Source organism: Bos grunniens, chromosome 18, assembly GCF_055505025.1.
Source record: "Bos grunniens cultivar Pamir isolate PY7600 chromosome 18, Bosgru_T2T1.0, whole genome shotgun sequence".
Lineage (NCBI taxonomy): Eukaryota > Metazoa > Chordata > Mammalia > Artiodactyla > Bovidae > Bos > Bos grunniens.
Genome location: NC_141182.1, coordinates 35,459,564 through 35,482,460, shown reverse-complemented (window position 1 = coordinate 35,482,460; position 22,897 = coordinate 35,459,564). Strand labels below are relative to the sequence as shown.

The 22,897-nt window shown below is 50.4% G+C and overlaps 3 protein-coding genes across 39 annotated transcripts in view; 2 read left to right on the top strand and 1 right to left on the bottom strand.

Moving 5' to 3' along the window:
- The first annotated feature begins 59 nt into the window (after positions 1 to 59).
- On the top strand, positions 60 to 11,022 carry CENPT (centromere protein T). 19 transcript variants are annotated; one of them, XM_086351202.1, is made up of 13 exons: positions 60 to 1,221; positions 6,349 to 6,439; positions 6,580 to 6,667; positions 7,062 to 7,158; positions 7,283 to 7,416; positions 7,523 to 7,559; positions 7,777 to 7,925; positions 8,583 to 8,783; positions 9,092 to 9,412; positions 9,677 to 9,767; positions 10,350 to 10,526; positions 10,608 to 10,712; positions 10,791 to 11,022. In XM_086351202.1, exons 2-13 carry the CDS (start codon positions 6,407 to 6,409, stop codon positions 10,912 to 10,914), a joined length of 1,557 nt encoding a protein of 518 aa, XP_086207328.1. In that variant the 5' UTR covers positions 60 to 1,221; positions 6,349 to 6,406; the 3' UTR covers positions 10,915 to 11,022. The 19 variants fall into 19 exon arrangements, with proteins under 19 accessions (XP_086207328.1, XP_086207339.1, XP_086207331.1 ...); XM_086351213.1 differs by having other exon boundaries at positions 86 to 1,221; positions 7,007 to 7,158; positions 7,333 to 7,416; XM_086351205.1 differs by having other exon boundaries at positions 86 to 1,221; positions 7,007 to 7,158.
- TSNAXIP1 (translin associated factor X interacting protein 1) lies at positions 7,975 to 22,258 on the bottom strand. 19 transcript variants are annotated; one of them, XM_086351143.1, is made up of 17 exons: positions 21,815 to 22,158; positions 20,244 to 20,346; positions 19,050 to 19,157; positions 16,770 to 16,882; positions 16,514 to 16,637; positions 15,304 to 15,397; positions 14,547 to 14,743; positions 14,004 to 14,139; positions 13,404 to 13,573; positions 13,173 to 13,332; positions 12,964 to 13,094; positions 12,694 to 12,819; positions 12,385 to 12,537; positions 12,174 to 12,283; positions 11,836 to 11,962; positions 11,597 to 11,742; positions 11,025 to 11,426 (listed from the first exon to the last, which is right to left on the bottom strand). In XM_086351143.1, the coding sequence occupies exons 1-16, from the start codon at positions 21,961 to 21,963 to the stop codon at positions 11,632 to 11,634; spliced, it is 2,112 nt and encodes a 703-aa protein (XP_086207269.1). In that variant the 5' UTR covers positions 21,964 to 22,158; the 3' UTR covers positions 11,025 to 11,426; positions 11,597 to 11,631. The 19 variants fall into 19 exon arrangements, 17 of the variants coding, with proteins under 17 accessions (XP_086207271.1, XP_086207269.1, XP_086207266.1 ...); XM_086351140.1 differs by having other exon boundaries at positions 11,636 to 11,742; XM_086351144.1 differs by having other exon boundaries at positions 16,514 to 16,634.
- Positions 22,156 to 22,897, top strand: part of RANBP10 (RAN binding protein 10) — a 61,055-nt gene continuing 60,313 nt past the window's right edge. The window contains exon 1 of the mRNA XM_086351177.1: positions 22,156 to 22,723. Within this exon, the coding sequence (XP_086207303.1) occupies positions 22,336 to 22,723 (388 nt within the window). The 5' untranslated portion in view covers positions 22,156 to 22,335. The remainder of the gene's footprint in view (positions 22,724 to 22,897) is intronic.

The window sequence follows — 22,897 nt, the reverse complement described above, 5'->3', positions numbered from 1 at the left end:
CGCCAGAAGCCGCTCACTTCCGGAGCGGGGGCGTGCTTATTCCGGCCGCTTTCCAGTGCACGGCGACGAGCCACGTAGAGAGGACTCTTCCCCTACTCGGCTCACCCTCGGCGGACTAGAGAGGCGTATTCGGTTGGAGCTCTGTCGCTTGGAGAGCCCTTCGCAAGGACCTGGAATCCTGAAGTGGGTTGGGCGGTGCGCGCCTCTCCAGTGCGCATGCGCTCTGGGCGTGTGCCCAGCGAAACTACAAATCCCGCAATGCCTTGCGCTAAACTTGGCGGCTGCGGCCTGGAGCGCCGCCTAAGGGAAAGGTCGGGTTGCAAGCTGATCAGGATTCGGATTAGGTTGTGCTGTACGCCGGAAGCGGTCCCACAACCCAGAGCCGCTCTGTTCGCGGCATTCCTGCGGGGGAGGGGAGGCAGGGCCTTAGCCTCCCACCGGGGCCTCAGGAGCGTCTTTGTCTGCATTGGAAACTCCCACCGACTTTGACGCTGCTTGCGTTGACTCACTTACTGACCAATGATCACATATAGTCAATCACTGGGTGCCTACTGTGTGCGGAACACAGTGCACGGAGTTGGAAATCATGTAGGAACCAAGTCGACCCGACACGACTATAGAGAGACTGAGGGTCGGACTTGGATAATAGATGTGAATGCACGCTAATGGATGTCTAATCACAGAAATAAACACTCCAAAAAAAAAGAACACGAGAGGAAAAATTCGGAGGCGGAGGCCCCAGAAGAAAAAAATCCATAAGGGACTTCTCTGGTGGTCCAGTGTTTAAGACTCAGCTTCCACTGCATAGGGCACGTGTCGCATCCCTGTTCCCGGAACTACGACCCCCAAAGTTGTGTAACGTAAAAAACAAAACCAAAAACGTAAACATCCACGAAAGCTTGGGTAGCTAGGAGCAGCTGGTTCTTTCCCTGGGCGCCAGTATGTAACGCCCTGAGGCAAGCAGGAGCTAGGCTCCGCCCTTAAAGAGACAGAACGGCAGAAGCTCCGAAAGATAACCAAACCAGGCCACCTTAAAAGATTTGTGGTTTTATTATGACAGCGACTGCGAACTGTTGGAAGGGTGTGAAACGAAAGGATGGACAAGATTTGTATTGTAACAAGTTACCTACCGATTCCCTCGACTTCTCTGGGGAAAGTGTTCTAAAGGGCAAGAGAGACTGGAAAACCAAGGAAGCAGGCTCTTGTTCAGAAGAATTAACTGTAAGCTAGCCCTCCTCCTTTGCTGAGTACCCCGTTCCTCCTACTTCTTGCCCTTCTTCTCCCTTTCTCCTGACTCTCCCTCCTCATTTTGTGCTCTTCTGATTACAAACCACAGGTAGTCATTCAAAGCCTAGTATACGTTATTTCTAATTATTTGATATAAAAAAAATAGATCGGGCCTTTTAAAAAGAACAATAGCGCTCCAAGTTAACTGCAGAAGAGAACAATAGCACTACAACTGTTTTTTTTTTTTTTTTAAGTTTGTTATTTATTGTAAAACAAACCCATACATAAAATGTTCTAGAAGCATACAGGACAGTGCGGGAAGTGGGAAGACCTATTTTTCTGGTCCCAACACCCAAACATTACCTGTTTACATTTCTGTTTACGACCAGTGTGATCCTTTGTTATTTGTGTGGGTTCCACAGAACCATCCCTCCTGGCCAATGCTATTGAGGTCCACGGCTTGAACCAATTTAGATTCAGAAATGCATTCTATAGTATGTGTAGCTCATGCTGAAACATGTGCATTCATTTGGGTGAATCATTTATACTATTAAAACATGAATACACACTTTGTTATATGTTTGAATGTCTATAAAATGTGTGCGGTAGAGATAAAACTCAGCAAAAGATCATTGTATTGTTATATATTTTCATTGTCATACAGTTACCAATATGGTTCTACTCCTACCAGTCTCAAGACATACCTTACTCAAAAAAAGTTGGTGAGAGGTCAAATTGATGTCATTTCTTTGTGTACAGAACATTGAAGATTATGCTTTATAGAACTCTACCTTCTAGTACATAAAATGACTTCTAATCTACATAGTATTCTACACTGAAAAAAATACCTGGAATGCAATGCATGGTTTTCTCTCTACCCTCACTGCCCTGGCCACCTTTTATCTTGTCACCTCTGGAGAAAGGCAAGAACTTTTGTCACATGTCTCCCTACTTCCAATCTTGCCTCCCTTGCAATCTGTTCTTTACATCATTGCCAGAGAAAATATGATTATGTAATACATCTGCTTAAATCCCTCCAGTGGCCTGTTGGCATTTAGAAGATTATTCAGACTCCTTTGCAGAACCTGTGAGGTCACGTGAAGACCTCATGTGGTCTGGTCCCATGAACCTAGTTCTTTTGTCTGTTAGTTTTGGGGTTTTTTGTTTGTTTGTTTGTTTTTTGGCCGTGCCACATTGCTTGTGGGATTTCAGTTCCTGAAACAGGGATTAAACCTAGGCCCTCAGCAATGAGAGCACAGAGTCCTAACCATTGAATTGCCAGAGAATTCCCCCTTTTTCTTTTTTGACAAGTAATATAAAGCCACAAGGTTTCCCTCGTGGCTCAGATGGTAAAGAGTCTGCCTGCAATGCAGGAAACCCCGGTTCGATTCCTGGGTCAGGAAGATCCTCTGGAAAAGGAAATAGCAACCCACTATAGTATTCTTGCCTGGGAAATCCCATGGACAGAGGAGCCTGGTGGACTACATCCCATGGGGTCACAAAGAGCCCAACACGACTGAGCAACTAACACACACACACAAGTATAAAGTTTAATCAATCATGGAAACACAGGACAATCTATGGAAACAATATTATGCTAAAGTAAGCTTGTTCTCAAATTGTTTTGAAAAGGTTTTTATGTGAAAAACATGTGTATCATCCAGTTCAAGACTTTATAAATAATAAATAAATGTACTTAGGTTGATAGTGATGGTGGAAAAGTGCCTGCAAAGGGCTAGTGAATTAAGTCAGGTAACACAGAAAGTGAAAGTGAAAGTTGCTCAGTTGTGTCCAACTCTTTGTGACCCCATGGACTGTAGTCCATGGAATTCTCCAGGCCAGAATACTGGAGTGGGTAGCCTTTCCCTTCTGCAGGGGATCTTCCCAGCCCAGGGATTGAACCCAGGTCTCCTGCATTGCAGGTGGATTCTTTACTGGCTGAGCCACAAGGGAAGCCATCATAGAGGTCAGATCTAAATGACAGGGTGCAAGGTAAGGGAATTAGAGAAGGTGAGGTTCGGAAAAAAAAACAAAACCGGCACTTTACAGGAACAGATCACCTTTAATTCACCTTTAATGAGGCGAGAAGGGGCAGCAGTCCCATTAGTTGGCTGCTGTGCTAAGTCAAGAAGAGAGTAGGTATATATGAAAACATATATATGTTGAGATACATCATTTTGAGGGGGTCCTGTTTTTCCTCATGATTATTTTTAATTAGTTAGCTTTCAACAACTGGGGTAAGGAATTCCTGAGACCGGCCGGAGACTGGCATCGGCTGGGAGCTGAACGTAATCAATCTTAATGCCCATTCCTTTCTTCGGGGGAAAAAGTTCTTTATTCTGTATAGAATGGTGGGGAGGACCTGGAGGGGAGTTTTAACTCCAGGCTATTTTGAGCCGTGTAGCTTTCCTTCACAGGGAATATTGATATGATTTTCCTCCGCAGTTCTCTTATTTTGAGACGCAAAAATATTTTTTTTTAATTTTTGAGATGCAAAAATCTTATATTTTCTTTAATCTATGTTTAAACACAAACACAAATGTGCCATGCCTGTTTCTAGTATCTGATACTTCACACTCAATTTAGGATCATGAAGGAAAACTCCACAGGAAATGCATTACTCAAGTTCTACTTCAGTTCCCACTAAAACTTAAGAAAGGTGAGCAATGGGGCTATCAATTGGTGAAAATATGGTAACGGAGTCTCCAATATTAACAGAACTTTTGAGAGCCGGAATTCATCTCGAAATTGCTTGTGTTTGGAAATTTTAACATCTCTGCTGGATCACAAACAGCTCACTAGCCTCCTAGCCTGAAAACTGATCTATTGTGATAGATACAGACACATTGGTCAGCAAATGCAAATTTGACCAGATCACATATAGAATACAGGAACTTTTTAGTGGCCCAAATGTGTCTCTCCTCATCTTCAGAGAGGGAGATGAGAGTGAGAGACATTCTAACAATAGTAGCTGCTATTTTTTTTTTTTTTTTTGTGGCCTGGCTTATTATATGTCAGATCCTGAGTTAAACATTATCTCTTTGAGTCATTACACACATACCCTTATTAGGTGGGTATCACCCTCCTTTTACAGGTAAGGAAACCGAGGTTTTGAATGGTTGTGTATATTTGCCCAGGTTTAAGAATGGGGCTTCTTCCCCAGTGGCTTAGTGGGAAGGAATCTGCCTGCAGTGCAGGAGATACAGGAGATGAAGGTTCGATCCCTGGGTTGGGAAGATCCGCTGTAGGCTGCTGCTGCTGCTGCTAAGTCGCTTCAGTCTTGTCCGACTCTGTGCGACCCCATACACGGCAGCCCACCAGGCTCCCCGGTCCCTGGGATTCTCCAGGCAAGAACACTGGAGGAGGAAATTGCAACCGTACTTTTGCCTGGAAAATCCCATGGACGGAGGAGCCTGGTGGGCTGCCGTCCATGGGGTTGCTAGAGTCGGACACAACTGAGCGACTTCACTTTCACTTTTCACTTTCATGCATCGGAGAAGGAAATGGCAACCCACTCCAGTGTTCTTGCCTGGAGAATCCCAAGGACAGGGGAGCCTGGTAGGCTGCTGTCTATGGGGTCGCACAGAGTCGGACACGACTGAAGCGACCTAGCAGCAGCAGCAGCCAGTATTTTTGTCAGGAAAATTCTACGGGCAGAGGAGTCTGGCGGCCTACAGTCCACAGGGTCGCTAAGAGTCGGACACGACTGAGCAATTGAACACAACACACAAGGTAAGGATGCCTGCAAAACCAGTTTGCAGCCACCATTGTACACACCGAGAGAAGGCCGCTGCAGCACTAGAACTGCAATTCCCATGGGGCTGTGCGGCTGCCTTACGAGAGTTGACCTAATTCGGAAGCATCGCGATAGTTGGCTTAAATGAGGCGGCGGGAAGGAGACGGCTGTGGATATTCAAGCCGTTGGGAAAGTGGGCAATGAGGCCATGGCCTACAACTTCAGCCCTGACAGCGAGCCCACGACACGCACACTGCTACGGCAGGTGCTGGATACAGCGGTCCCGCGCACACCGCGGCGAGCTCGGAGTACTCGGTCTGGGTATGTGAGGGCGCTGCGCCAGCACAAGAGCAACCACAGGCCCTGCGAGATGGGGTCCCGCGCTGACTCAGTTTGGAGAGGGAAACTTGAGTTCCGGAGAAGAGCAGAGCCCAGGACTCAGACCAGGCTCCTTTCTCCCCCCTGGACTCGGGTCATATGTTTGTGCCCCAACCCCTGAGCCTCCAGGCCACTCAGGACAGCATCACTGGGGGGGCCGCTTTTGGAAGCTCAGAACCTGGTCTTCTGCTCTGTTCTCTAGGCCAGTTTTCCAGACTTGTCCAGGCATCTGCCCTGAACTGCCTCCCAGGCGGTTCGTTCCCAGCTGAAAGATGGGGAAGGAATTGGAGAGAACAGCCTGAGTAGCAGTCGGGAGGCAGGAACTGGAACGATGCTTTGCTAGGGAGCAGGGAATTTGGCCGGACGTGGTGGGAGTGTCAGTGGCTGAGGGCGGTGGTGAGCTCATGGTGCAGAAGGTGTGGAAGATGGTGTCTGCTGACATTCTGGGGCGCTGCAGTTCTTTTATAGACAATGAGAAGCCATTCACTATAGGTTTTACACCTATGAGTGACGAGGTGGGAGTTATGCCATAGAAACATTTATGTAGTTCTGGAATCTGAGAGGAGATTGGACTGGAAAAACTAGGGCTAGAGTGACCCATGTGGAGGTTGCTGTCCGACCTTGAAGAGTACTTAAGAGGTTTAAAACATTTTTTAAATATCCTTAGTTTGTTTTAATGTCTAGAACGGATACTTTTCCAGTTGTTCCGCTTATCAGTGTGGTTAACCCCTGATTCTGCCAAAGTCACCTCTGTGAAGTTTTCCTCAGCCCTTCTCTCTGGCTGGGTCGTCATATTTCCTTTCTCTTCCCATTCTTCTCTGGCTCCCTTTTATCCACAACCCTGTTGACACAGGACTGGGAACACGGCTATGGGAGGGGCAAGTGGTTTCTGGGTCCCTGTCCCTGAGGGTAGAAGACTTCAGCCAGGATCCCAGATGAAGATACGTCTCTAATTCCTCTTGTTCCCCTTTCCTACATGATTCTCACAGTTGCTGGTCTTTACACAGTGCCCAGAGAGACCTGCTTGAAACACCTTCCTCTAGGAGGCAGAGGAGTCAAACAAAGATGACTGCCAGGCGTCGTTCTCATACAGCCACGGTAAGTGCCCTACCCACTGACCATTATAGGGCTCTGGTTGCCTTCAGGGGACCCTTGAGTTCTAGCTCTGCTCTGGAGCCCACGTGGAGGGACTCTCAAGGCAAAAGAACAGACTGATTGCTTGGTGCTTTTCCCCAAAGTCTGTTGACAGATTGGCCCGTGTTCAAGCCAGTGGACACCTGGAGGAACAGACACCCCGGACTCTGTTGAAGAACATCATACTAACTGGTGAGCAAGCACTGGCCTGCAGTAAGAGTCAGGCTCCAGCCCCATGGTATCCCTCATTTAGGGTAGCCTGCCCTGTCAGCTTCATGCTCTCTTTGCTATTTCTTTATTTTTGGTTGCAATGAGTCTTTGTTGCTGTGTGTGGGCTTTCTCTAGTTGCAGCAAGTGCAGGCTACTCTTCATTGCAGTGCGTGGGTTTCTCATTGCAGTGGCTTCTCTTACTGCAGAGCACAGGCTCTAGGGTGCATGGGCTTCAGTAGTTGTGCCACTCAGGGTTAGTTGCTGCACAGCATGTGGAATCTTCCCGACCAGAGAACAAACCTGTGTCCCCTGCATTGGCAGGCAGATTCTTACCCACTGCATCACCTGGGAAGTCCTCTCCTTGCTATTTCTATAGCTCCAGAATCTTCCATTGTAATGCCAGAGGCTGTGGTGAAGCTGGTGCCATCACCACAGGTGGTCCAGCCTTCCAGACGGAAAAGCAGTCGGGGCAGGTACAGTAAATTCCCCCCTTGGACTGGGCTGTTGGGGGCATTATTGGTCAAGGAGTCTCTTGGGGGGCCCCAAGAGCCAGAATTGGGTGTCCTACTCTGTCTGAGATAAGCTCCATCCTTGTAGTCTGGAGCTGCAACTTCCTGAACTTGAGCCCCCCACAACCCTGGCTCCAGGTCTGCTGGCTCCTGGCAGAAGGAAGCAGAGGCTGAGGTTGTCAGAGTTTCAGCAAGGAATGGACTGGGGGCATCTTTCCCAAGGTGAGGTCCTGGACAACACCTGTGGCCACCCTCCTCTGTCCTCTGGAGAGACTGAGGAGGCCTGAGAGGCCTGATGACTTATGGTTTCTTTTTACATCTTCTGTAGAGCCTCGTGAGAATGCTGATGCCTCTTCCCTCACCAGGTGCTGTTGCCTATTTATTCTGGGAATTGGTGGAAGAGAGGCTTGGGAAAGGAGGTGCTGACTAGGAGGGAATCTGACCATACTCCTCCATGCTCACAGCATGGTGGCTGTTCTAAGAGATGAGACCACCAGGGGAGCTGGGGGAATTTCTGGGGTGGGGGAAGGGGGTTAGGCCTCAGGTACCTGACTTTCCTTTGTGCCTTACCCCTCCCATCAGCTCTCTCAACTTGACCTTTGCCATGCCTCTCCAGCCACAATCAGTGAAGAGGCCTGGTTTGGCTCGTAGACCTCCTACTCGCCGAGTGGTAGATGTGGGTACATTTTTGCAGGATCTGCGAGATACTTCCCTGACGGTGGCTCCTCCAGGTAAGGTTGAGATTTTCCTCTTCTAGTCGATGGGGAAAGCTTCCACCCCATGATTGATGGGAGGTGCTGTTGGGTCCAGGGTTGCTTCTCTCTCCTTTGTGTCAGGAATGGTGAGCAGTCCTGGCCAGTAGGTCTATGAGGACTTCCTGGTTTCTTTCCACAAGTTGCCTCTTATCTTGTGGATCCAGTCTTAGTCCCTCAGTATCTTCCAGAACCTTGTATCCTTGAAGAGCTACAGGAGTCAGGGTAGGAAAGGGGTGTGATATGGTGGCTGGAGCTTATTGAAAGATTGAAAAGGGCTAAGTTTCAGGATGAGTTGGTCAGCCAGAGCTGACCTGGGAGCCTGATTCTAGAAAACAAATGAAGTTCATCACGGCAAGAGAAGGGTTTCTGGCAGAGGGACCTGAGAAAGAAGTGGAGAATGGAGGCATGGGTGAGCAGTTTGAGTGGGGCAAGCTCTGGAGCCTGGGGATGCCAGGCTGAGGAGCAGGGAGGTAAGCAAGGAGAGCTGTGGAAGAGAGATTAAGCTGAGTGCTAGGTAGTCTTCTCTTTCTGAGGGCCACTTGGGCAGACCCATAGACCTACTACTTAGGCCCTGGTGACTGGGTAGCAGCAGGTGGGCAAAATTCTGAGTGCCACCTGGCCTTTGATTTCCAGGTGAGAGCCACAGAACCCCTGTTGCTACTGTGCCAATGGACACAGTGTTGGAGGACACCCAGCCCTTCTCTCAGCCCTTGGCTGGCCATTCCCCCAGTGTCCACCACTCCCTGCCTTGTCCCTCTCCCTCTGGGGCCAAAGAAGTGGAGGGGGCTGCCAGTCGCAGGACACGGAGCAGCGGGCATGGACTTCAGAACAGCTGTGAGTATGTGGGGCATGCGACCTGGAGTCAAGCCTAGCTCGAGCAAGAATTGGCATTGGTGGTTTTTCCTCCTCAGGCCCATAGGTGTGCCCTTCCCCCTCCCCCAAGTCCCTTTAGAGGGCTCTTGATCCGTTCATCCAATAGCAAAGTCAGTGTTGGGCCAGGACACTCCAAACCAGTACCCTGGTGCCGCCTCTGGCCTTCTTCCCTCCTTGATGGGCTAGGCTGGGTTTTACTACTCCATCTTTACCTTCTCAGAGCTACAGCCCTGGCCTACTGCTTCTCTAGTGTGTATTCTGTCCCCTAGACTCAGGTCCTGGAAAACCAGCCCAGCTTCTGGCAAGAAAGATGGAGGAGGTTGAAGCCATTGCTATGGGCTTGCCAAACACCAGCAGTGTCTCTGGAGAAGATGGCATAGAGCCCCTACAGAATGGAGTAGGTGAGGAAGCAGAGGAAAGTATGGAAGAAAGCATGAGTGTGAGGGAAGTGGAGAAGGCAGCAGAAGAACAAGGATCTGCCAGGGCAGAAGAGCCTGAAGGACACACAGAGGTGGCCGCAGCAGCAGGATCCTTGGGGGCTATTGAGGCCAAGGAGCCAGAAGGATCTTCAGAGGATGAAGACACCTCTGGTAGGTTGGGTACAGGGCCCAGTGTAGGGATCAGGGAGTGGGTGGGTAAGTAACAGCTGTGTTCCTGGCCTCGGAGGAGGGACTTAACCTGGCTTGTGTTTCTGGGCACAGGTAGTCTTGGGCCAGGGAAACTCTGTGAAGGGCACCTTGCTTGGCCGGAGCTAGTTGGAACCATCAAAGAACAGGATAAAGGAGCTGCGGGCCTTCAAGGTTGGGTGAGATGGTCAGGCCTGAGCCTCCTATAACCCTGTGCTTCCTCTGCAGCAAGTCCAGAATTGCCCCCCAGCACTCCAGAGTTCCTTCGGACCAGGCGACTTCAGTTTCCTGAGCCGGCTCCACCACCAAGCACTGCAGTGTAAGAGCCCATGACCCTGTTCCACACGGGCCTCTTAGAAGGGGACAGGCACTGAAGTTGGCATTGGGCACCATAGGGTTATTACTCTTCCTATAGGTATGCAGATGTTACCCAGTAGAGCACCCTGAGGTGGGCTGGGCAGGGCTCACTGAGAGCACATCTGTCATCCCATGCTGCTTGCAGGGGCATAGAAGAGCCTGGCCAGGGGGAAGTACCTGGGCTAATAAGTAGTCAGAGGAGGCTTCCTGGAGGAGGATTAGCAGAATGGGACAGGCAGCAATAGCTGGGGGAGTGTCTATGCTAAAGCCTGAGGATCATGGGCCTGAGCAAGTAGTGGTTTGTATGATGAGGTGAGACAGGGACATTGTGTCCAGTTTATGAAGCATCAGGGCCCCAGGGAAAGACCAGGCTTCTACATAGCCCCACATCTCCATTGCCCACCAGAATTGGTTGGAACTGTAGGCCGAGGCTGGCCAAGGAGCACAAGGACCCCAATCTTGGCAGGAGCCAGCAAGATTTATCTTTGATTAGGGGCCTCTTAAGGGAGCATTTAGCTTAACTCTGTTCACTTCTTGTCTCCAGGTTACCTTCAGAACTCCCAAAGCATCTCTCGGCCAGGATTCCTCCCAGGCCCCGAATCCCTGGCTCCAGACCCCGTCAAGATCCCTACAAGGCTGGACTGAACCACTACGCAAAACTCTTTAGCTTCTATGCTAAGATGCCCATGGAGAAGAAGGCTGAGGAGATGGTGGAGAAGTGGTGAGTCCTTGACATTTGTAGGCTGGGGAGAGGAGCCCCTCAGATCATGAACAGTCTGTCCTACCCCAACCTTCCTGGCAGCCTGGACAAGTACTTCCAGCATCTTTGTAACGACTTGGAGGTATTTGCTGCTCATGCTGGGCGCAAGACCGTGAGGCCAGAGGACCTGGAGCTGCTGTTGCGAAGGTAAGCGGATGGAAACAGGGAGGTGCTGGGTGTGGGAATGCTGGCACTGATTCTCTCATTCTCTGTCCTCTGCTGCAGGCAGGGCCTGGTCACTGACCAAGTCTCCCTGCATGTGCTCGTGGAGCGGCACCTGCCCCTGGAGTACCGGCAGCTGCTCATCCCTTGTGCCTTCAGTGGCAACTCTGTCTTCCCCTCCCAGTAGGAGCCAGGACTCAACACCTGCCCTGTCCCACCTGGGGTTGCTTGGCCCCACATACACTTCTAGGTTTCCTCCCCACCCGTCAGCATCAATAAAGTGTCACAAACAGAATATGCTGTGTTTTGATGCATTTCCTGGGACAGCCAGGCAGGGACCAAGCCCCTCTCCTTGACTCCCCATCATAACCTAGAGAATAGCATGGGTTAAGACAAAGAATTTTATAACAACAATCAGAGGTTAGCAGCACGGGAGCACTTAGGCTGCCCCAGTGGCCTTAGCTTGCAGGTTCCTGCTCCCGAGGCCCCATACGCCTAATGTCACTCATCTGAAGCTGTTCTAGTGCAGTCTGGAGCTGTGTCACAATGCCTTCTTCCCTTTCCTCACCCTCCTCTGGCATTTCTGTCATGGGGAGCTGGAAGGCCTGCCTCAAATAGTGGTTCAAGGTCTGCTTGTCCAGGTTGGGATCAATGTTCATCAGGGCCTCACGTACCTTGGGTAGGGTCACCTCCTCGTTGCTGTTCCGCAAAGAAAGAGAGAGACAGACCTTGACCCTCTGCTCTTTACCCAGACCCCAAGATGCCCTCTCCTGGGCTTGAGTGTTATGTAAGGCCCAGCAGCAAGCTTGATGCTTAGGGAGACCCAGGGGCTAGAGGTGCTACTTCGTGGGCCAGCCTGCAGGACTTGCCTATGACTGGATGAGCCTGTGGGCCCCAGGATCACTCACAGTTCCAGGCCCAGCTCCTGCTTTAACTCGTTTAAGTATTCATCCTTTTCCACCACGTACTGTTCCCACAGCTTTTGCACAAAGGGCACGCTCTGGCCCTCCTCATCCTGGGAAGGGGCCACAAGGCAGGGTGAAGATACACGGGCTAGTCTAGGCAGAGGCTAGGTCAGGGCTGGGCAAGTTCCTGGGCCCCGACCCACCTCCATAAACAACAGGCGGTAGTCGAGCAAGTCTGCATTGCTGCTGCTGGGATGCCAGCCCCCTGCCTCCATCAACTCCTGGATTCTCTCATCCTTCTTCAAGGGGAAGGTGCTCTTGAGGACAGTACTGTAGGGAGACATGAGGGCCGACAGGCCTGGCAGAGGCCTGCTTACCCATCTTACTGCACCCCTCTGCCAGTCCTACTAGTGCTCAAAAGGGCAGCATGCCTTGGGGTTCTGGCCTTTTCCCACCAGGCTCCCCTTCCCCCTGCACAGCTGGGAACCAGGCCAGAGGGCATGTTGGGCTAGAATTTGGGGTGACCCAACTGGTCTCTCACCTTAACTGCTCCATGGTTAGTAGCCCCTCATTCTGGCTGTCAACGTTTGTCATCTCCTTCAGCAGCTGTGCTATGGTCTGCTTCTGCTTGATGTACACACTCTCTTTCCTCTATGGGAGGAAGCATTGACTATCTCACTGTTTCCTAGAGGCGTAGGGACAGAGCTGGCCTATGCTGGGGACAAAGGGTAGAGAGCCAGGCCCAAGCTTACCTTTCCCATCAAGACTGCATAGAACTGACTCATGACTTCATTGGTATGGAAGAGCTTGATATATTCAAAAATGGTGTAAGCCCAGGCCATGGCATCACCAGGCCCAAAGTGGCGCTCCAGGAAACTGAAGAAGAAATCTGGGAACTTCTCTTTCTGCAGGGTAGGGGGAAGACTGCTTGGTTGGCCCTCCTCCCAGTTCCCTAGCACTTCGAGGGAATACCGCCCCCTCACCGCCCCGTCCACATCCACCCTCCACCATTGGAGGATTCAGGCAGCCATGCCAGGCTAAAACAGCTGGAGAGATCTGACCTGCTCCTCAGTGATACGTTCCTTCCAGGCATCCTTGAGGAGTTTTACCACTTCCTTCTTGGTTGGCTTCTTGTTCTCCACAATGCCATCAAACCGAAGGAAAGGGGGGATGGATTCCCCATAGCCCTGAAAGGAACTATGTCAGCTTGTCTCTGGGCCCAGCTGTAGCCCCACCAACAAGCAGGGCAAAGCCCCACATTGTTCCCCCGGAACCTGAAGTTTTCTCAGCAGTGAGGCCTGGCTATTCCCCGAGCCCAGGGACTACCCTACCAGACCAGGGAAGAAGTCTTTCTCCCTGAGCAGCCCCTCGCCAATCTCCTCCAGAAGCACGTCCACCAGCTGGTCGCTGTTCTTGCCCTCAGCCAGCATGTGCCAGCGATCTCGTCCTCCAGCCACCATATCTGCAGGGGTTGCAGAGAGGGAGCTGGAGTCCAGACCACACACTTGTGCAGTCCCTAGGGCCCGAGGGCCAGCATTACCTTCACACTTGGACCAGTCCGGCCGTGGCGTGGAGGTGCGCTGGATCTCCTGCAGCTCAGAGTAGAACTGGTCCCGCTCCTTCAGTGTGCTCATGTGCAACTGCAGCAGCATCTCGTGCTCCTTGCGGACCTCTTCGTAGTCGTCTCTCAGGCTCTCCAGCTGTGGGCAGGGTGATTGGTCCTTGCTACCCACCTGTGTGGCCCTGCCCTACCCTGTCTGCCCACCAGCACCTGCTCCTGCAGTTCCTTGAGGGTTTTCTCCTGCATTTCAAAGTCCCTCCTGGGCACCACATCTCCAAAGTTGGCCTTCATGGTGTTGAGTTCCATCTGTGTGCGGGTCAGGTCTTGCCGGGCCATCTTCAGAGCCACTGTTAGCTTCACGGGGTCCTCCCCCCAGACGCCTGCCAGGAGGCCCGCCAGCTCGTATCACCCTGGCTCTGGGGCCTGTAGCCCAGGACAGGGTTGAGTGTCCCTCAGGGCACATCCCGGGTCTTCCTGCTCTCCCAGGATGGGAACCACTGAGTCTTTCCATCATGCTACCACTGTAGGACTTTGAGCTTAAATAGAGAAGCCCAAGACGTGGAGTACCAGGCCTGTGCAGCCCTTGGGGAGTCTAGGTTGTCTCAACTGCCAGCAATTGTTTCCTACATAAACAACAAGTCTGTGATTCTCAGGCCAGCTCAGAAGATCCACAGACCCTGGTGGCAGCAGGAACATCTCTCACTGGGAGTGAGCATGGAATGAGCAGGTATCAGGAGCAATGAATACATGGGAGTGAGTGGTGAGAGTCAGACTCCTCTCCAGCAGGGCAGAAACCCACCTCAGGCTTACCTGGGGACTGGGCTAGTGACATGTCTTCCCGCTGGTAGCGTAGCTCATTCAGGTCTGCAATGAGGATCTTGCGGGCATCTCTCTCACTGAGGTAGTGCAGATACTCCTCAGCCAGGTTCTTCCTCAGTTTGGTCACCTGTTGGGGAGATGGCTCTGTGGTCAGGGGCTGTCTCTGGACAGCTCATCACCACAGTGGATGGGTGGGTGCTGGGCGGTCCTACCAGGGCCTGGGGACAGAAAAGGGAGGAAGGAGAGGAGACTGGTTGTTCCTGTCAAAGTGTCGAAGCTTCCACCTGTGGAGAAAGTCTGGCAGCCAAGGAGTAGGACTCTGCTAGCACTGAGGGCCACACTGAGGCAGTGCTGGGCCAAGGAGGAGGGCAGCATGTGGAAGCAGGGTTTGGGATCAGGTGGTGGCTCTGTATGTTATTCCAGGTAGGTTAGAGAGAGCCAGGGGGTCACACCAGTGCCAAAGGCCTCAAGGTCACCCGTGGGGTGGGGTGGCAGGAATTCAGGGAGTTGGGCACCACATTACTCCCTTTTCACCTCAGTCTGCAATGAGATCTTCTCCTCATTCTTCTTGTCAATGAGTTTTAGCAAATTCATCTTCTCTTTCTTCAGCATGGAGATTTCATCTCTCTCCTCAGCCCTCATGGCCAGGATCCTCTCGTTGCAGTTCTCATTCACAGTGATCAGCTTGGCCTTCAGGGGCTCCAGAGCCCGAATTTTTTCCCTCTGGTGGGCTAAGCAGGGACAGGTAGGGGAGGCCCTTTGGGGCCATGGAAGACAAACAGCCAGCAGACACTGTTCTGAGGTTACAGTGAGCAACTATGTCCCTTGCAAACTCAAGTCTATACTCCCATTCAAAGAAGTCTATACTCCCTGCTTAAGAACTTCCTGCACTTGCTTTTCAACCAGGGCAGAGTCCAGATGAGGACCGGGGTCTCACCTCTGCGCCTCCCCTGTACAGTTTTTAGTTATGCAGCTGTGCCATGCCCAGCACCTCCTGAGCCTGGGGAGGGAAGCCCCCTCACTTCCCTGAACTACACACTCCCTTCTGGGCTTCAGTCTCAATAGAAAAGATGCTCTGTTTCCTACAGATACCGCCCCACCATGCTACCAAGAATGGGCAGTAGTCAGTTGCCCTGGGGTGCCCTATCATGGAAGAGTGTAAGCAAGAAGGCTTGGTGACCTCAAAGCCCAGTTTGTAGGTACCCCAGACCCCTGCAGAACCCAGAAGATCAAAATAGGATCTTCTGTGCCTCTTCCAGGCTGGGCCCAGGCAGAGAGGCTGCAGTCTTACCCAGCATCACCTCATATGCATTCTTGATGGAGGACAGCAATGGCTTGTATGTTTTGAAGTCCTCTATGAAGAATTCAAAGATCTCTCTGTAAGGCTGGCAAGAAAAGGGAAACTGTCATCTCCTGGCCTATAGCTGCCACCCTCAGTGGGACCTAAGTGTTTCTTTGCTCAACTTAGAAGGGTTGTAGTGTGAAGCTGCCAGTCAATTCACATTCAAATAAATGCCACAGGCACCCTAGGGTCTCGCACAGTCCAGGAGCTGAGTGCATCCCTCTAAACTGCTCTCTGGAGACCTGGCAGGCAACCTGGGTCAGGGCCTCCCCCTCTCTACCTGTGCCCCCTCTCTGGCTCTCCAGACAGCCGGCCTCCTCCATTCACTGAGCTTCAGCTGGCCTCTCACCAACACCCCTCCCTGTTTACAGCACTTTAGGCTCTAACCTTACATTCCAAACTCCAATGAGACATGTGCTTTCCTGTCCTACCTGGACACACCGGAAGCTTTTGGAAGCAACATTGTCTACTGGAATGAGCACAGACTCCTGAACCCACCCTGAGAGTTTGAGTCCTAGCTCCACTGCTGTGAAGCTGGATGCCCTCTCAGCTTCTGCTTCCTTGTTAGCGAGGTTCCTTTTAGCTCATGAGGCCATATCTAGGCCCCATCCAGAGCTTGCACACAGATGGTGCTCAGCAAATGCTTGTGGCAGTGACTAAGTCAGAATTGTGGGGTTCCCCATCATCATTTCCGTTTGAGCAGGAATTGGGTGATTACTTCCCTGATATGCATCAGAATCTAGGTTACATCCAGATTTCTTTCTGTCTTGGCTAAGTTCCTCAAGCTTGGGGCTGGTGTGACTGGGCTGGTGGACATTTTATGACCCCTGCTTGCCCAACTGTCAGGCTTCAGGCTCCATTCACTGATATCGAATGACCCAAGGTGGGTGCTGGGGATCACAGAAGGGACTGGAGACTGTATCCAGGCCACTTACTCAGGTCAAGAAGCCCAAGCCTCAGGAGAGTTTTGGTTCCACCCTGGTCGCTTTGCTTGCTCACTGGCTTTGTCATAGAACCTGTTTCTCTTACCAGGAATGGGGAACCCAAAAGAACTGGGGAAGGCTGGTCTCTGCAGAAAATCTGAAGTGCCCAGTCCCGGTGAGTAAGGTTCCTTGGCAGCCCTGCCCCTGCCTCCCCGCAGGGGTTCTGTGGTTCTGACCTGCAGCCTTAGTTCCTGGGCAGAATCTGTGCTTAGGTCCAGCAGGAGGAGCTCCTTGCGCAGGTAGTTCTCAAGCTGCTCCAGGTACCTCGGCTTGGTTGTGCCCAGGGGCTGCTGCAAGCTACTGCAGGGGGTGGTGAGCTGAGATGCCATGGACACCCTGCCGGACCCTCATGCCCCACAGGTCTGTGGCAGCACACATCCCTGTACTGTTTCTGGGCCCAGTCTATCCACCATCAGGCTGACCCTGGCTTACCCTGCCCGCTTCCGGTAGTCATCTGAACAGGGCTTTCGATTATGCAGAATGGTCTGGTCACTGATGTATCTGGGCCATGGGGACAGGTGGCCACCAATGGAGAAGGAACCAGACTATAAGAAGGGACAGGTGGGGTTACCATGACAACATTGCTCCCCTTCCTGATGTTCTTTTCCAGGCTTCTCCTTCTACTCCTGGGTCTTTCCTCCCCCACACATGTCTTAATATGGTTCACAATTAAGACTGTGGTCCTTATGGGAATTCCCTGGTGGTCCAGTGCTTAGGACTCCACACTTCCACTGCCTGGGTAGCACCAATACCTCAGGGAAACAGCAACACTTTTGAAGAGCTATGAACGGGCCTATGCCCATGGAGAGCAGGCCAGCTGAGGCTGAGGTCTGGGCTGGCCACTGCAGAGGGCACAGAGGTGAGGTGGCAGCTCTATCATAAGGTCCCCAAAGCCTTACTTATGACTATGAAAAAAGTCAGAAAACTCCCTACGTATCTAAAAATAGAAGACTATTGTGCAGCCATGAAATATTTACAAAGAGGCTTAACATGGGTTATAGCAAGGGTTAAGTAAAGCCTGAAATTAGGGAATAAGCACAACCAGGTAAGATGAAAAACCAGAAAAGAAGGAAGAAATAACCCAAAAGAATATCAGCAGTTATTCTGTAATGATAGGCCATTGGGTGCTTTTGTATCTATAATTGTGTATTTTTCAAAATTTTCTACAATGCATAAATTACTTTGAAATAAAAAAAAACATTGAATTATTGAATTCAATATTAAAGCCTGCTCTGTGGCCCTGAGCCCAGCTTCCAGGTTCTTCTGGGATGGAGGCCAGGCCTACCTCCCATGTCCCACATATCCAGGTTCTAGGAGTCCTTCCAGACTAATGATAGCTGGCTCCTGACCCTCTTAGGGTGGAAATTGCCCCTGTCTCCTTGGGCTCTTCTTTGCATTCTTAGTTCTACCTATTTTATCTCAATCTTGCAATCATCCATTCTTTCCCGAAATATTTTGGAAAGTACATAGTAAGTCTAGTTGCTAGGTCTCAGGGAGGACTCCAGCCTCTGGGAGTTTGGGTTGACCTATCTCTGTACTTCCAGAATTGATGGCATCACACTTCATACTCTTCATAGTCTTTTTTGCCCCTTAATTCCAGTATGGTTGATTTACAGTGTTGTGGTAACACTCTTCATAGTCTTAAGTAGCATTTAGCAAGTATTGTGGAATAAATATTTAGGGAAGCATGATTTAGTTGGATGCATGATATAATAAAAACAGAAACGCTACTTATTGGGTGTATATGTTCACACATGCTTTGCCAGGGTCAAGAATGCTCCAGGTTGGCTATTCATATTTAGGATCTCAGGGGTTCTCCCTGATACTCTTTTTCAATCCCAACACCCACTCTTTCCCATCATCACACCCCCATCTTCTCTCAGAAACAAGAGTAGAGTCTTGCTTACCACTGTTATCACCAATGCCTGACACACAGTGGAAATCAACAAATATTTGTTGAATAAATAAAAACATAGCATGGGAGGGGGAAGAGATGATGAGACAGAATTGTGAAGAGTTTAAAGCTCAAAGAAAATGTGGTACATATATACATAGTGGAATACTACCCAGCCATAAAAAAGAATGAAATAATGCCATTTGCAGCAATGTGGATGGACCTAGAGAGTATCATATTAATGAAGCAAGTCAGAGAAAGCTAAATATAATATCGATTACATGTGGAATCTAAAATAATTATACAAGTTAACTTATTTACAAAACATAGACTCACATAGAAAACAAACTTAGTTACCAAAGGGGATAGCCGAGTGGGCATGGGGGAGATAAATTAGGATTTGGGGATTAACATATACACACTACTATATATAAAATTGGTAAACAACAGGACCTACTGTATAGCACAGGGAAATATACTCAATATCTTGTCTTACTAACCTATAAGGTAATAATTACTATATAATTGTAATAATAACCTATAATGGAAAAGAACCTGAAAAAGAATATATGTATAATGGAATCACTTTTCTGTACACTTGAAACTAACACATTGTAAAGTAACCATACTTCAACAAAAAAGAACAGAAAATATAAGAGTAACAAAGGGAGACCAGCCTTGAAAATTCCCTGAGAAGACAAAACCAGTTTAGTCATAGAAATAAAGCTTAATTTAGCTTATTTTGGGAGACTTAAAAAATAAAAGAGGCCAGATCTCGCGTTCTGTCTGCCGTTTCTGTCAAGAGAAGACGGAGTTACCCTATTTTGTTTTCCCGGCATACGCTGCTTTCTTGGTCTGGTTATCAAACAGCCGTAAGCGGGTGGCTGGAAGGCGGTGTTCCCGTGAGCTGTGCTCTCTGCTTCCCCCTGCAGGTGAAAACGGGAAGGGCGGCCCCGGGGGTCGGAGGGACTGCAGGAGAGTGCAACGCCCCCTGGTGGTTAAGTACGGTATCACTGCCGACGAGCAAAATAAAGGGAGTGAGCCGGGTCCCACTTCCACTGAATAGCTGGCAGCCCCAAGTAATCAGGATCGTGCGGTAATGAGGCTGCGCTTGGTCTCCGCTTAGAGTCCACACTACCCCTTTCTCGCCCTGACATCAGGTTTTTGATGTTTGAAGTCCCCAGCCTCACAAAGGGTACAGATCATGTTCCCATCTTCTACATAAGATACACTCACCTAAGTGTGTGTTGGAAAACTACCACAGCCCACAATTCTCCACGGTGAGCTGGACTTACAAGTTTGCTCAAATGTGTTTTTTTCACCTGTGATTTTTGGACAATGGCTGTTTGGTGATTAAATAGTAGTAACAATCTTATGATAATATCAACAAAACTCCTAAATCTTAACTTAGCATTTTTTTAAATTTGTGGGGAGAATCAGCAATGGCACTCATTCCCCACTGCAGTGAAAGTGTAGAGTCCTAACCACTGGACTGCCAGGAAATTCCCCAGCATTCATTTCTATATAAAAACTTCAAAGAACAGGAATGGAGGGAGAGACTGTCCTGAGACTGATAGAGTTCCTACTTCCAGTGCAGAGCCAACAACACAATGGATGAACATTCTTTGCTACTGCCTTCACACACTTACTCACAGCAGTTATGGCACACATTATAGCAGCCACTCAAGTGCTACATCAGGCACTAGGGCTGTAAAGACAAAAAAGATACAGTCATTGTTCTAAAAGACCCTGACAGATCTGGTGGGACCGTCCCAGCACCACGCACAACGCCTGGCACATGATTGGCTGGATGAAGAAATGAGGTCCACTCCAGAATGCTGTGTTGCAAGAGAAGATTATCTGTGGGCAGGGATTGGTCTGGGAAGGCTTTTCAGGTGAGGTGTGGCAAGTGTGCATGCTCCTACCCCAGAGGCTGGTGGGCCTGGCCTCTGACCCACACACCCCTGACTGGGGATCAAAATTTGGAGATCCCACAGGACATTGCCACTAACCAGCAGTGTCTTCCGTTTCTGAGAAAGCTTGCGTTTCTGGGTATTCTTGGTTTCTGTGAAGAGGGAATCATCTATGGACACTCCTAAAGGCCGCAGGTGTGCTCTGCACAGAGGAGAAGGAAGGGGTGGGTGACAGAGCCTTGAGTGGGGAGTGCACTTCCACCCTTCCCAGAACCACAAGACATGGCCTCCTCTCTCCTCCAAGCCAGGTTCTGGGTCTTCCCAGTGCTGCCTCCAGATTCCCAGAGGTGCTGTCAACAAGCTCCGGATTCTGGGCTCAAAGTATTTTCCCACATTCTCCTCATCACTGGAATCTCATGTACTCCTGCAGTGGTATAACACCCCTTACCAGGAACCCATAAAACCATGCAGGCCTACACTTCCTTCAGCATTCATCTGTGGTTCTAATGATCATTGTATGTACATTACCAGCACATTCTAGGGGTGTGATACCAAAGGCAGGTGCTATAGGACAAGAAGTACAGAGTCTGGAGTCAAGAGTCAGGGTGAGAGTCTTGAACTTCTACTTACTAGTTAATAGGACTCAGAGGCTGACATCTATCTTCTAACAGGAACCCTCTTGGGCATGTAATTTAACTTTGCTCAGCCCAGTTTCCTTACAAGAAGATGGAGACAATTCTTTCTTTTTTTCTAACACATAATCCTCTGAGGAGTTCTAGTGTTTTATTTTTAAAATATTTATTTTAAAATTTTATTTTTTTATAAATTTATTTATAAATCTTATTTTTTAAAAAAATATTTATTTGGCTGTGGCTTTTCTGGCTATAGGAGCTTGTTATCATATTTGCAGTGTCCAGATGCTGCACCTGTGAATACAGGCAGGAGCTACCTTGAGGCTACGGGATGTTCTTGGGCTGCTTACAGATGCTTTTTTATCTTCAGCCAGCGGGTAAAGAGGCTGTTTATCCTGTGGCTAAGAGTGCAAATCTAGAGACTCACATGGCTGAGATCAAATACCAACTCCATGACTTATAAACATGTCTAAAACACATGATCTCTTCAGATTTCTATTTCTTTGTTTGTAAAATGATGATATTACCACCTCATAGAGTTGCTGTGAGGGTTAAATATGGTGTATGGAGCACTTGACACTTAATGCACGCTCAACACGAAAAAGCTAGCTGTTGCTAATGATAAAGTGCGCCTCCCCTTTTACTGGGCTTCCCCTGTGGCTCAGCTGGTAAAGAATCCGCGTGCAATGCGGAAGACCTGGGTTGGACCCCTGGGTTGGGAAGATCCCCTGGAGAAAGGGAAGGCTACCCACTCCAGTATTCTGGCCTGGAGAATTCCATGGACTATACAGTCCATGGGGTCGCAAAGAGTCGGACACGACTGAGTGACTTTCACTTTCACTTTCCCCTTTTACTAGAATGTAACCACCTTCCTGGGCCGACAAATCATCTGAGATTGTTTCTGTACCACTGTTCCAGTGGGGCTGGAGCCCCAGACCAATAGACAGAGGCAGGAGGTGCAGAGGTCTGAAGCAGGTACCCTTTCTCTTTCTGGAATTACTCAAGGCCTCCTCTCCGGCCTCAGACCGCCAAGCCTACCTCGACGTGGTGGGGAAGTTGAGGGGTTGCGAGTTCGGGGAATCCATGACCCTAGGGCAGCCGGGCAGCCGGGCAGCCCGCACCCGCGGCCTGGGAAGCTCTGGTAGTGTACAGTCCGTCACCATGGCGACCAGATCCCAGCAGCCCATCGGCGGGGGCAGGATCAGGATTGTGTCACGCCCCCGAATCCGGCTCCCGCGCGCCGGGAGGAAAGCCAAGCAGCAAAGGTGTACTCGGACGGGGAATAGGGACTGAAGGTCTCCTCAGAGTCAGTCATTACAGCGGCTATGACCCTAGCGACCAGAGCTGAGGCTGGGGCATAAACAGCGGCCATGGGGGAGGGAGGTGAACTGAGAGGCCGCAGCAGCGTTGCCAGCGGGAACTGTAGTTTTCGGTGTCTCAATGTCTTAGCTGAGCAGGCTTATGGCCGAGCATGTTTGTACTACATCTCCCAGAGATCCTCACCAGCCTGAGCTGGTCCGCCCCTGGAGAACTCTGCATTATGGGAAGTGGAGTCCGAAATGTGTCGAGGCGTGGCGGGGTCTAAAGCGAGTTGCAGGACTGGGACTCGGTTTCCCTGTGGCCCGGGTTGGCTCTCTGGTCATTGGCTGAGCGGGGCGGATCTTGTCCTGCTCTTCCCCGCCCCCAGTGACACAATAGCAGCTCCCTCCAAGATGGCGGCGGCGACGGCGGACCCGGGAGCTGGGAGCCCTCAGGTTGGAGACTCCTCCGGCGGGGCCACTGGGTGCGGGCTGCCGTCCCCAGGGGAGCAGGAACTGAGCCGGCGCTTGCAGCGCCTGTATCCTGCGGTCAACCAGCACGAGACGCCGCTGCCGCGCTCCTGGAGCCCCAAGGACAAGTACAACTACATCGGCCTCTCCCAGGGCAACCTCCGCGTCCACTATAAAGGTATCGGTCTTCTGGCCGAGGGGAGGAAAAGGCCAGACTGTCCACAGGGTAGCTGTGCTGCCCAGCCGGTGCTGCATCATGTCCCTTCCCCAGCTTGGGTGCTCTGGGTTGGGCCTTAGCTCCTGTAGGGTGTCTAGGGTGGTGGAGCTGACCAGGCCAGTAATTGACTGCCTT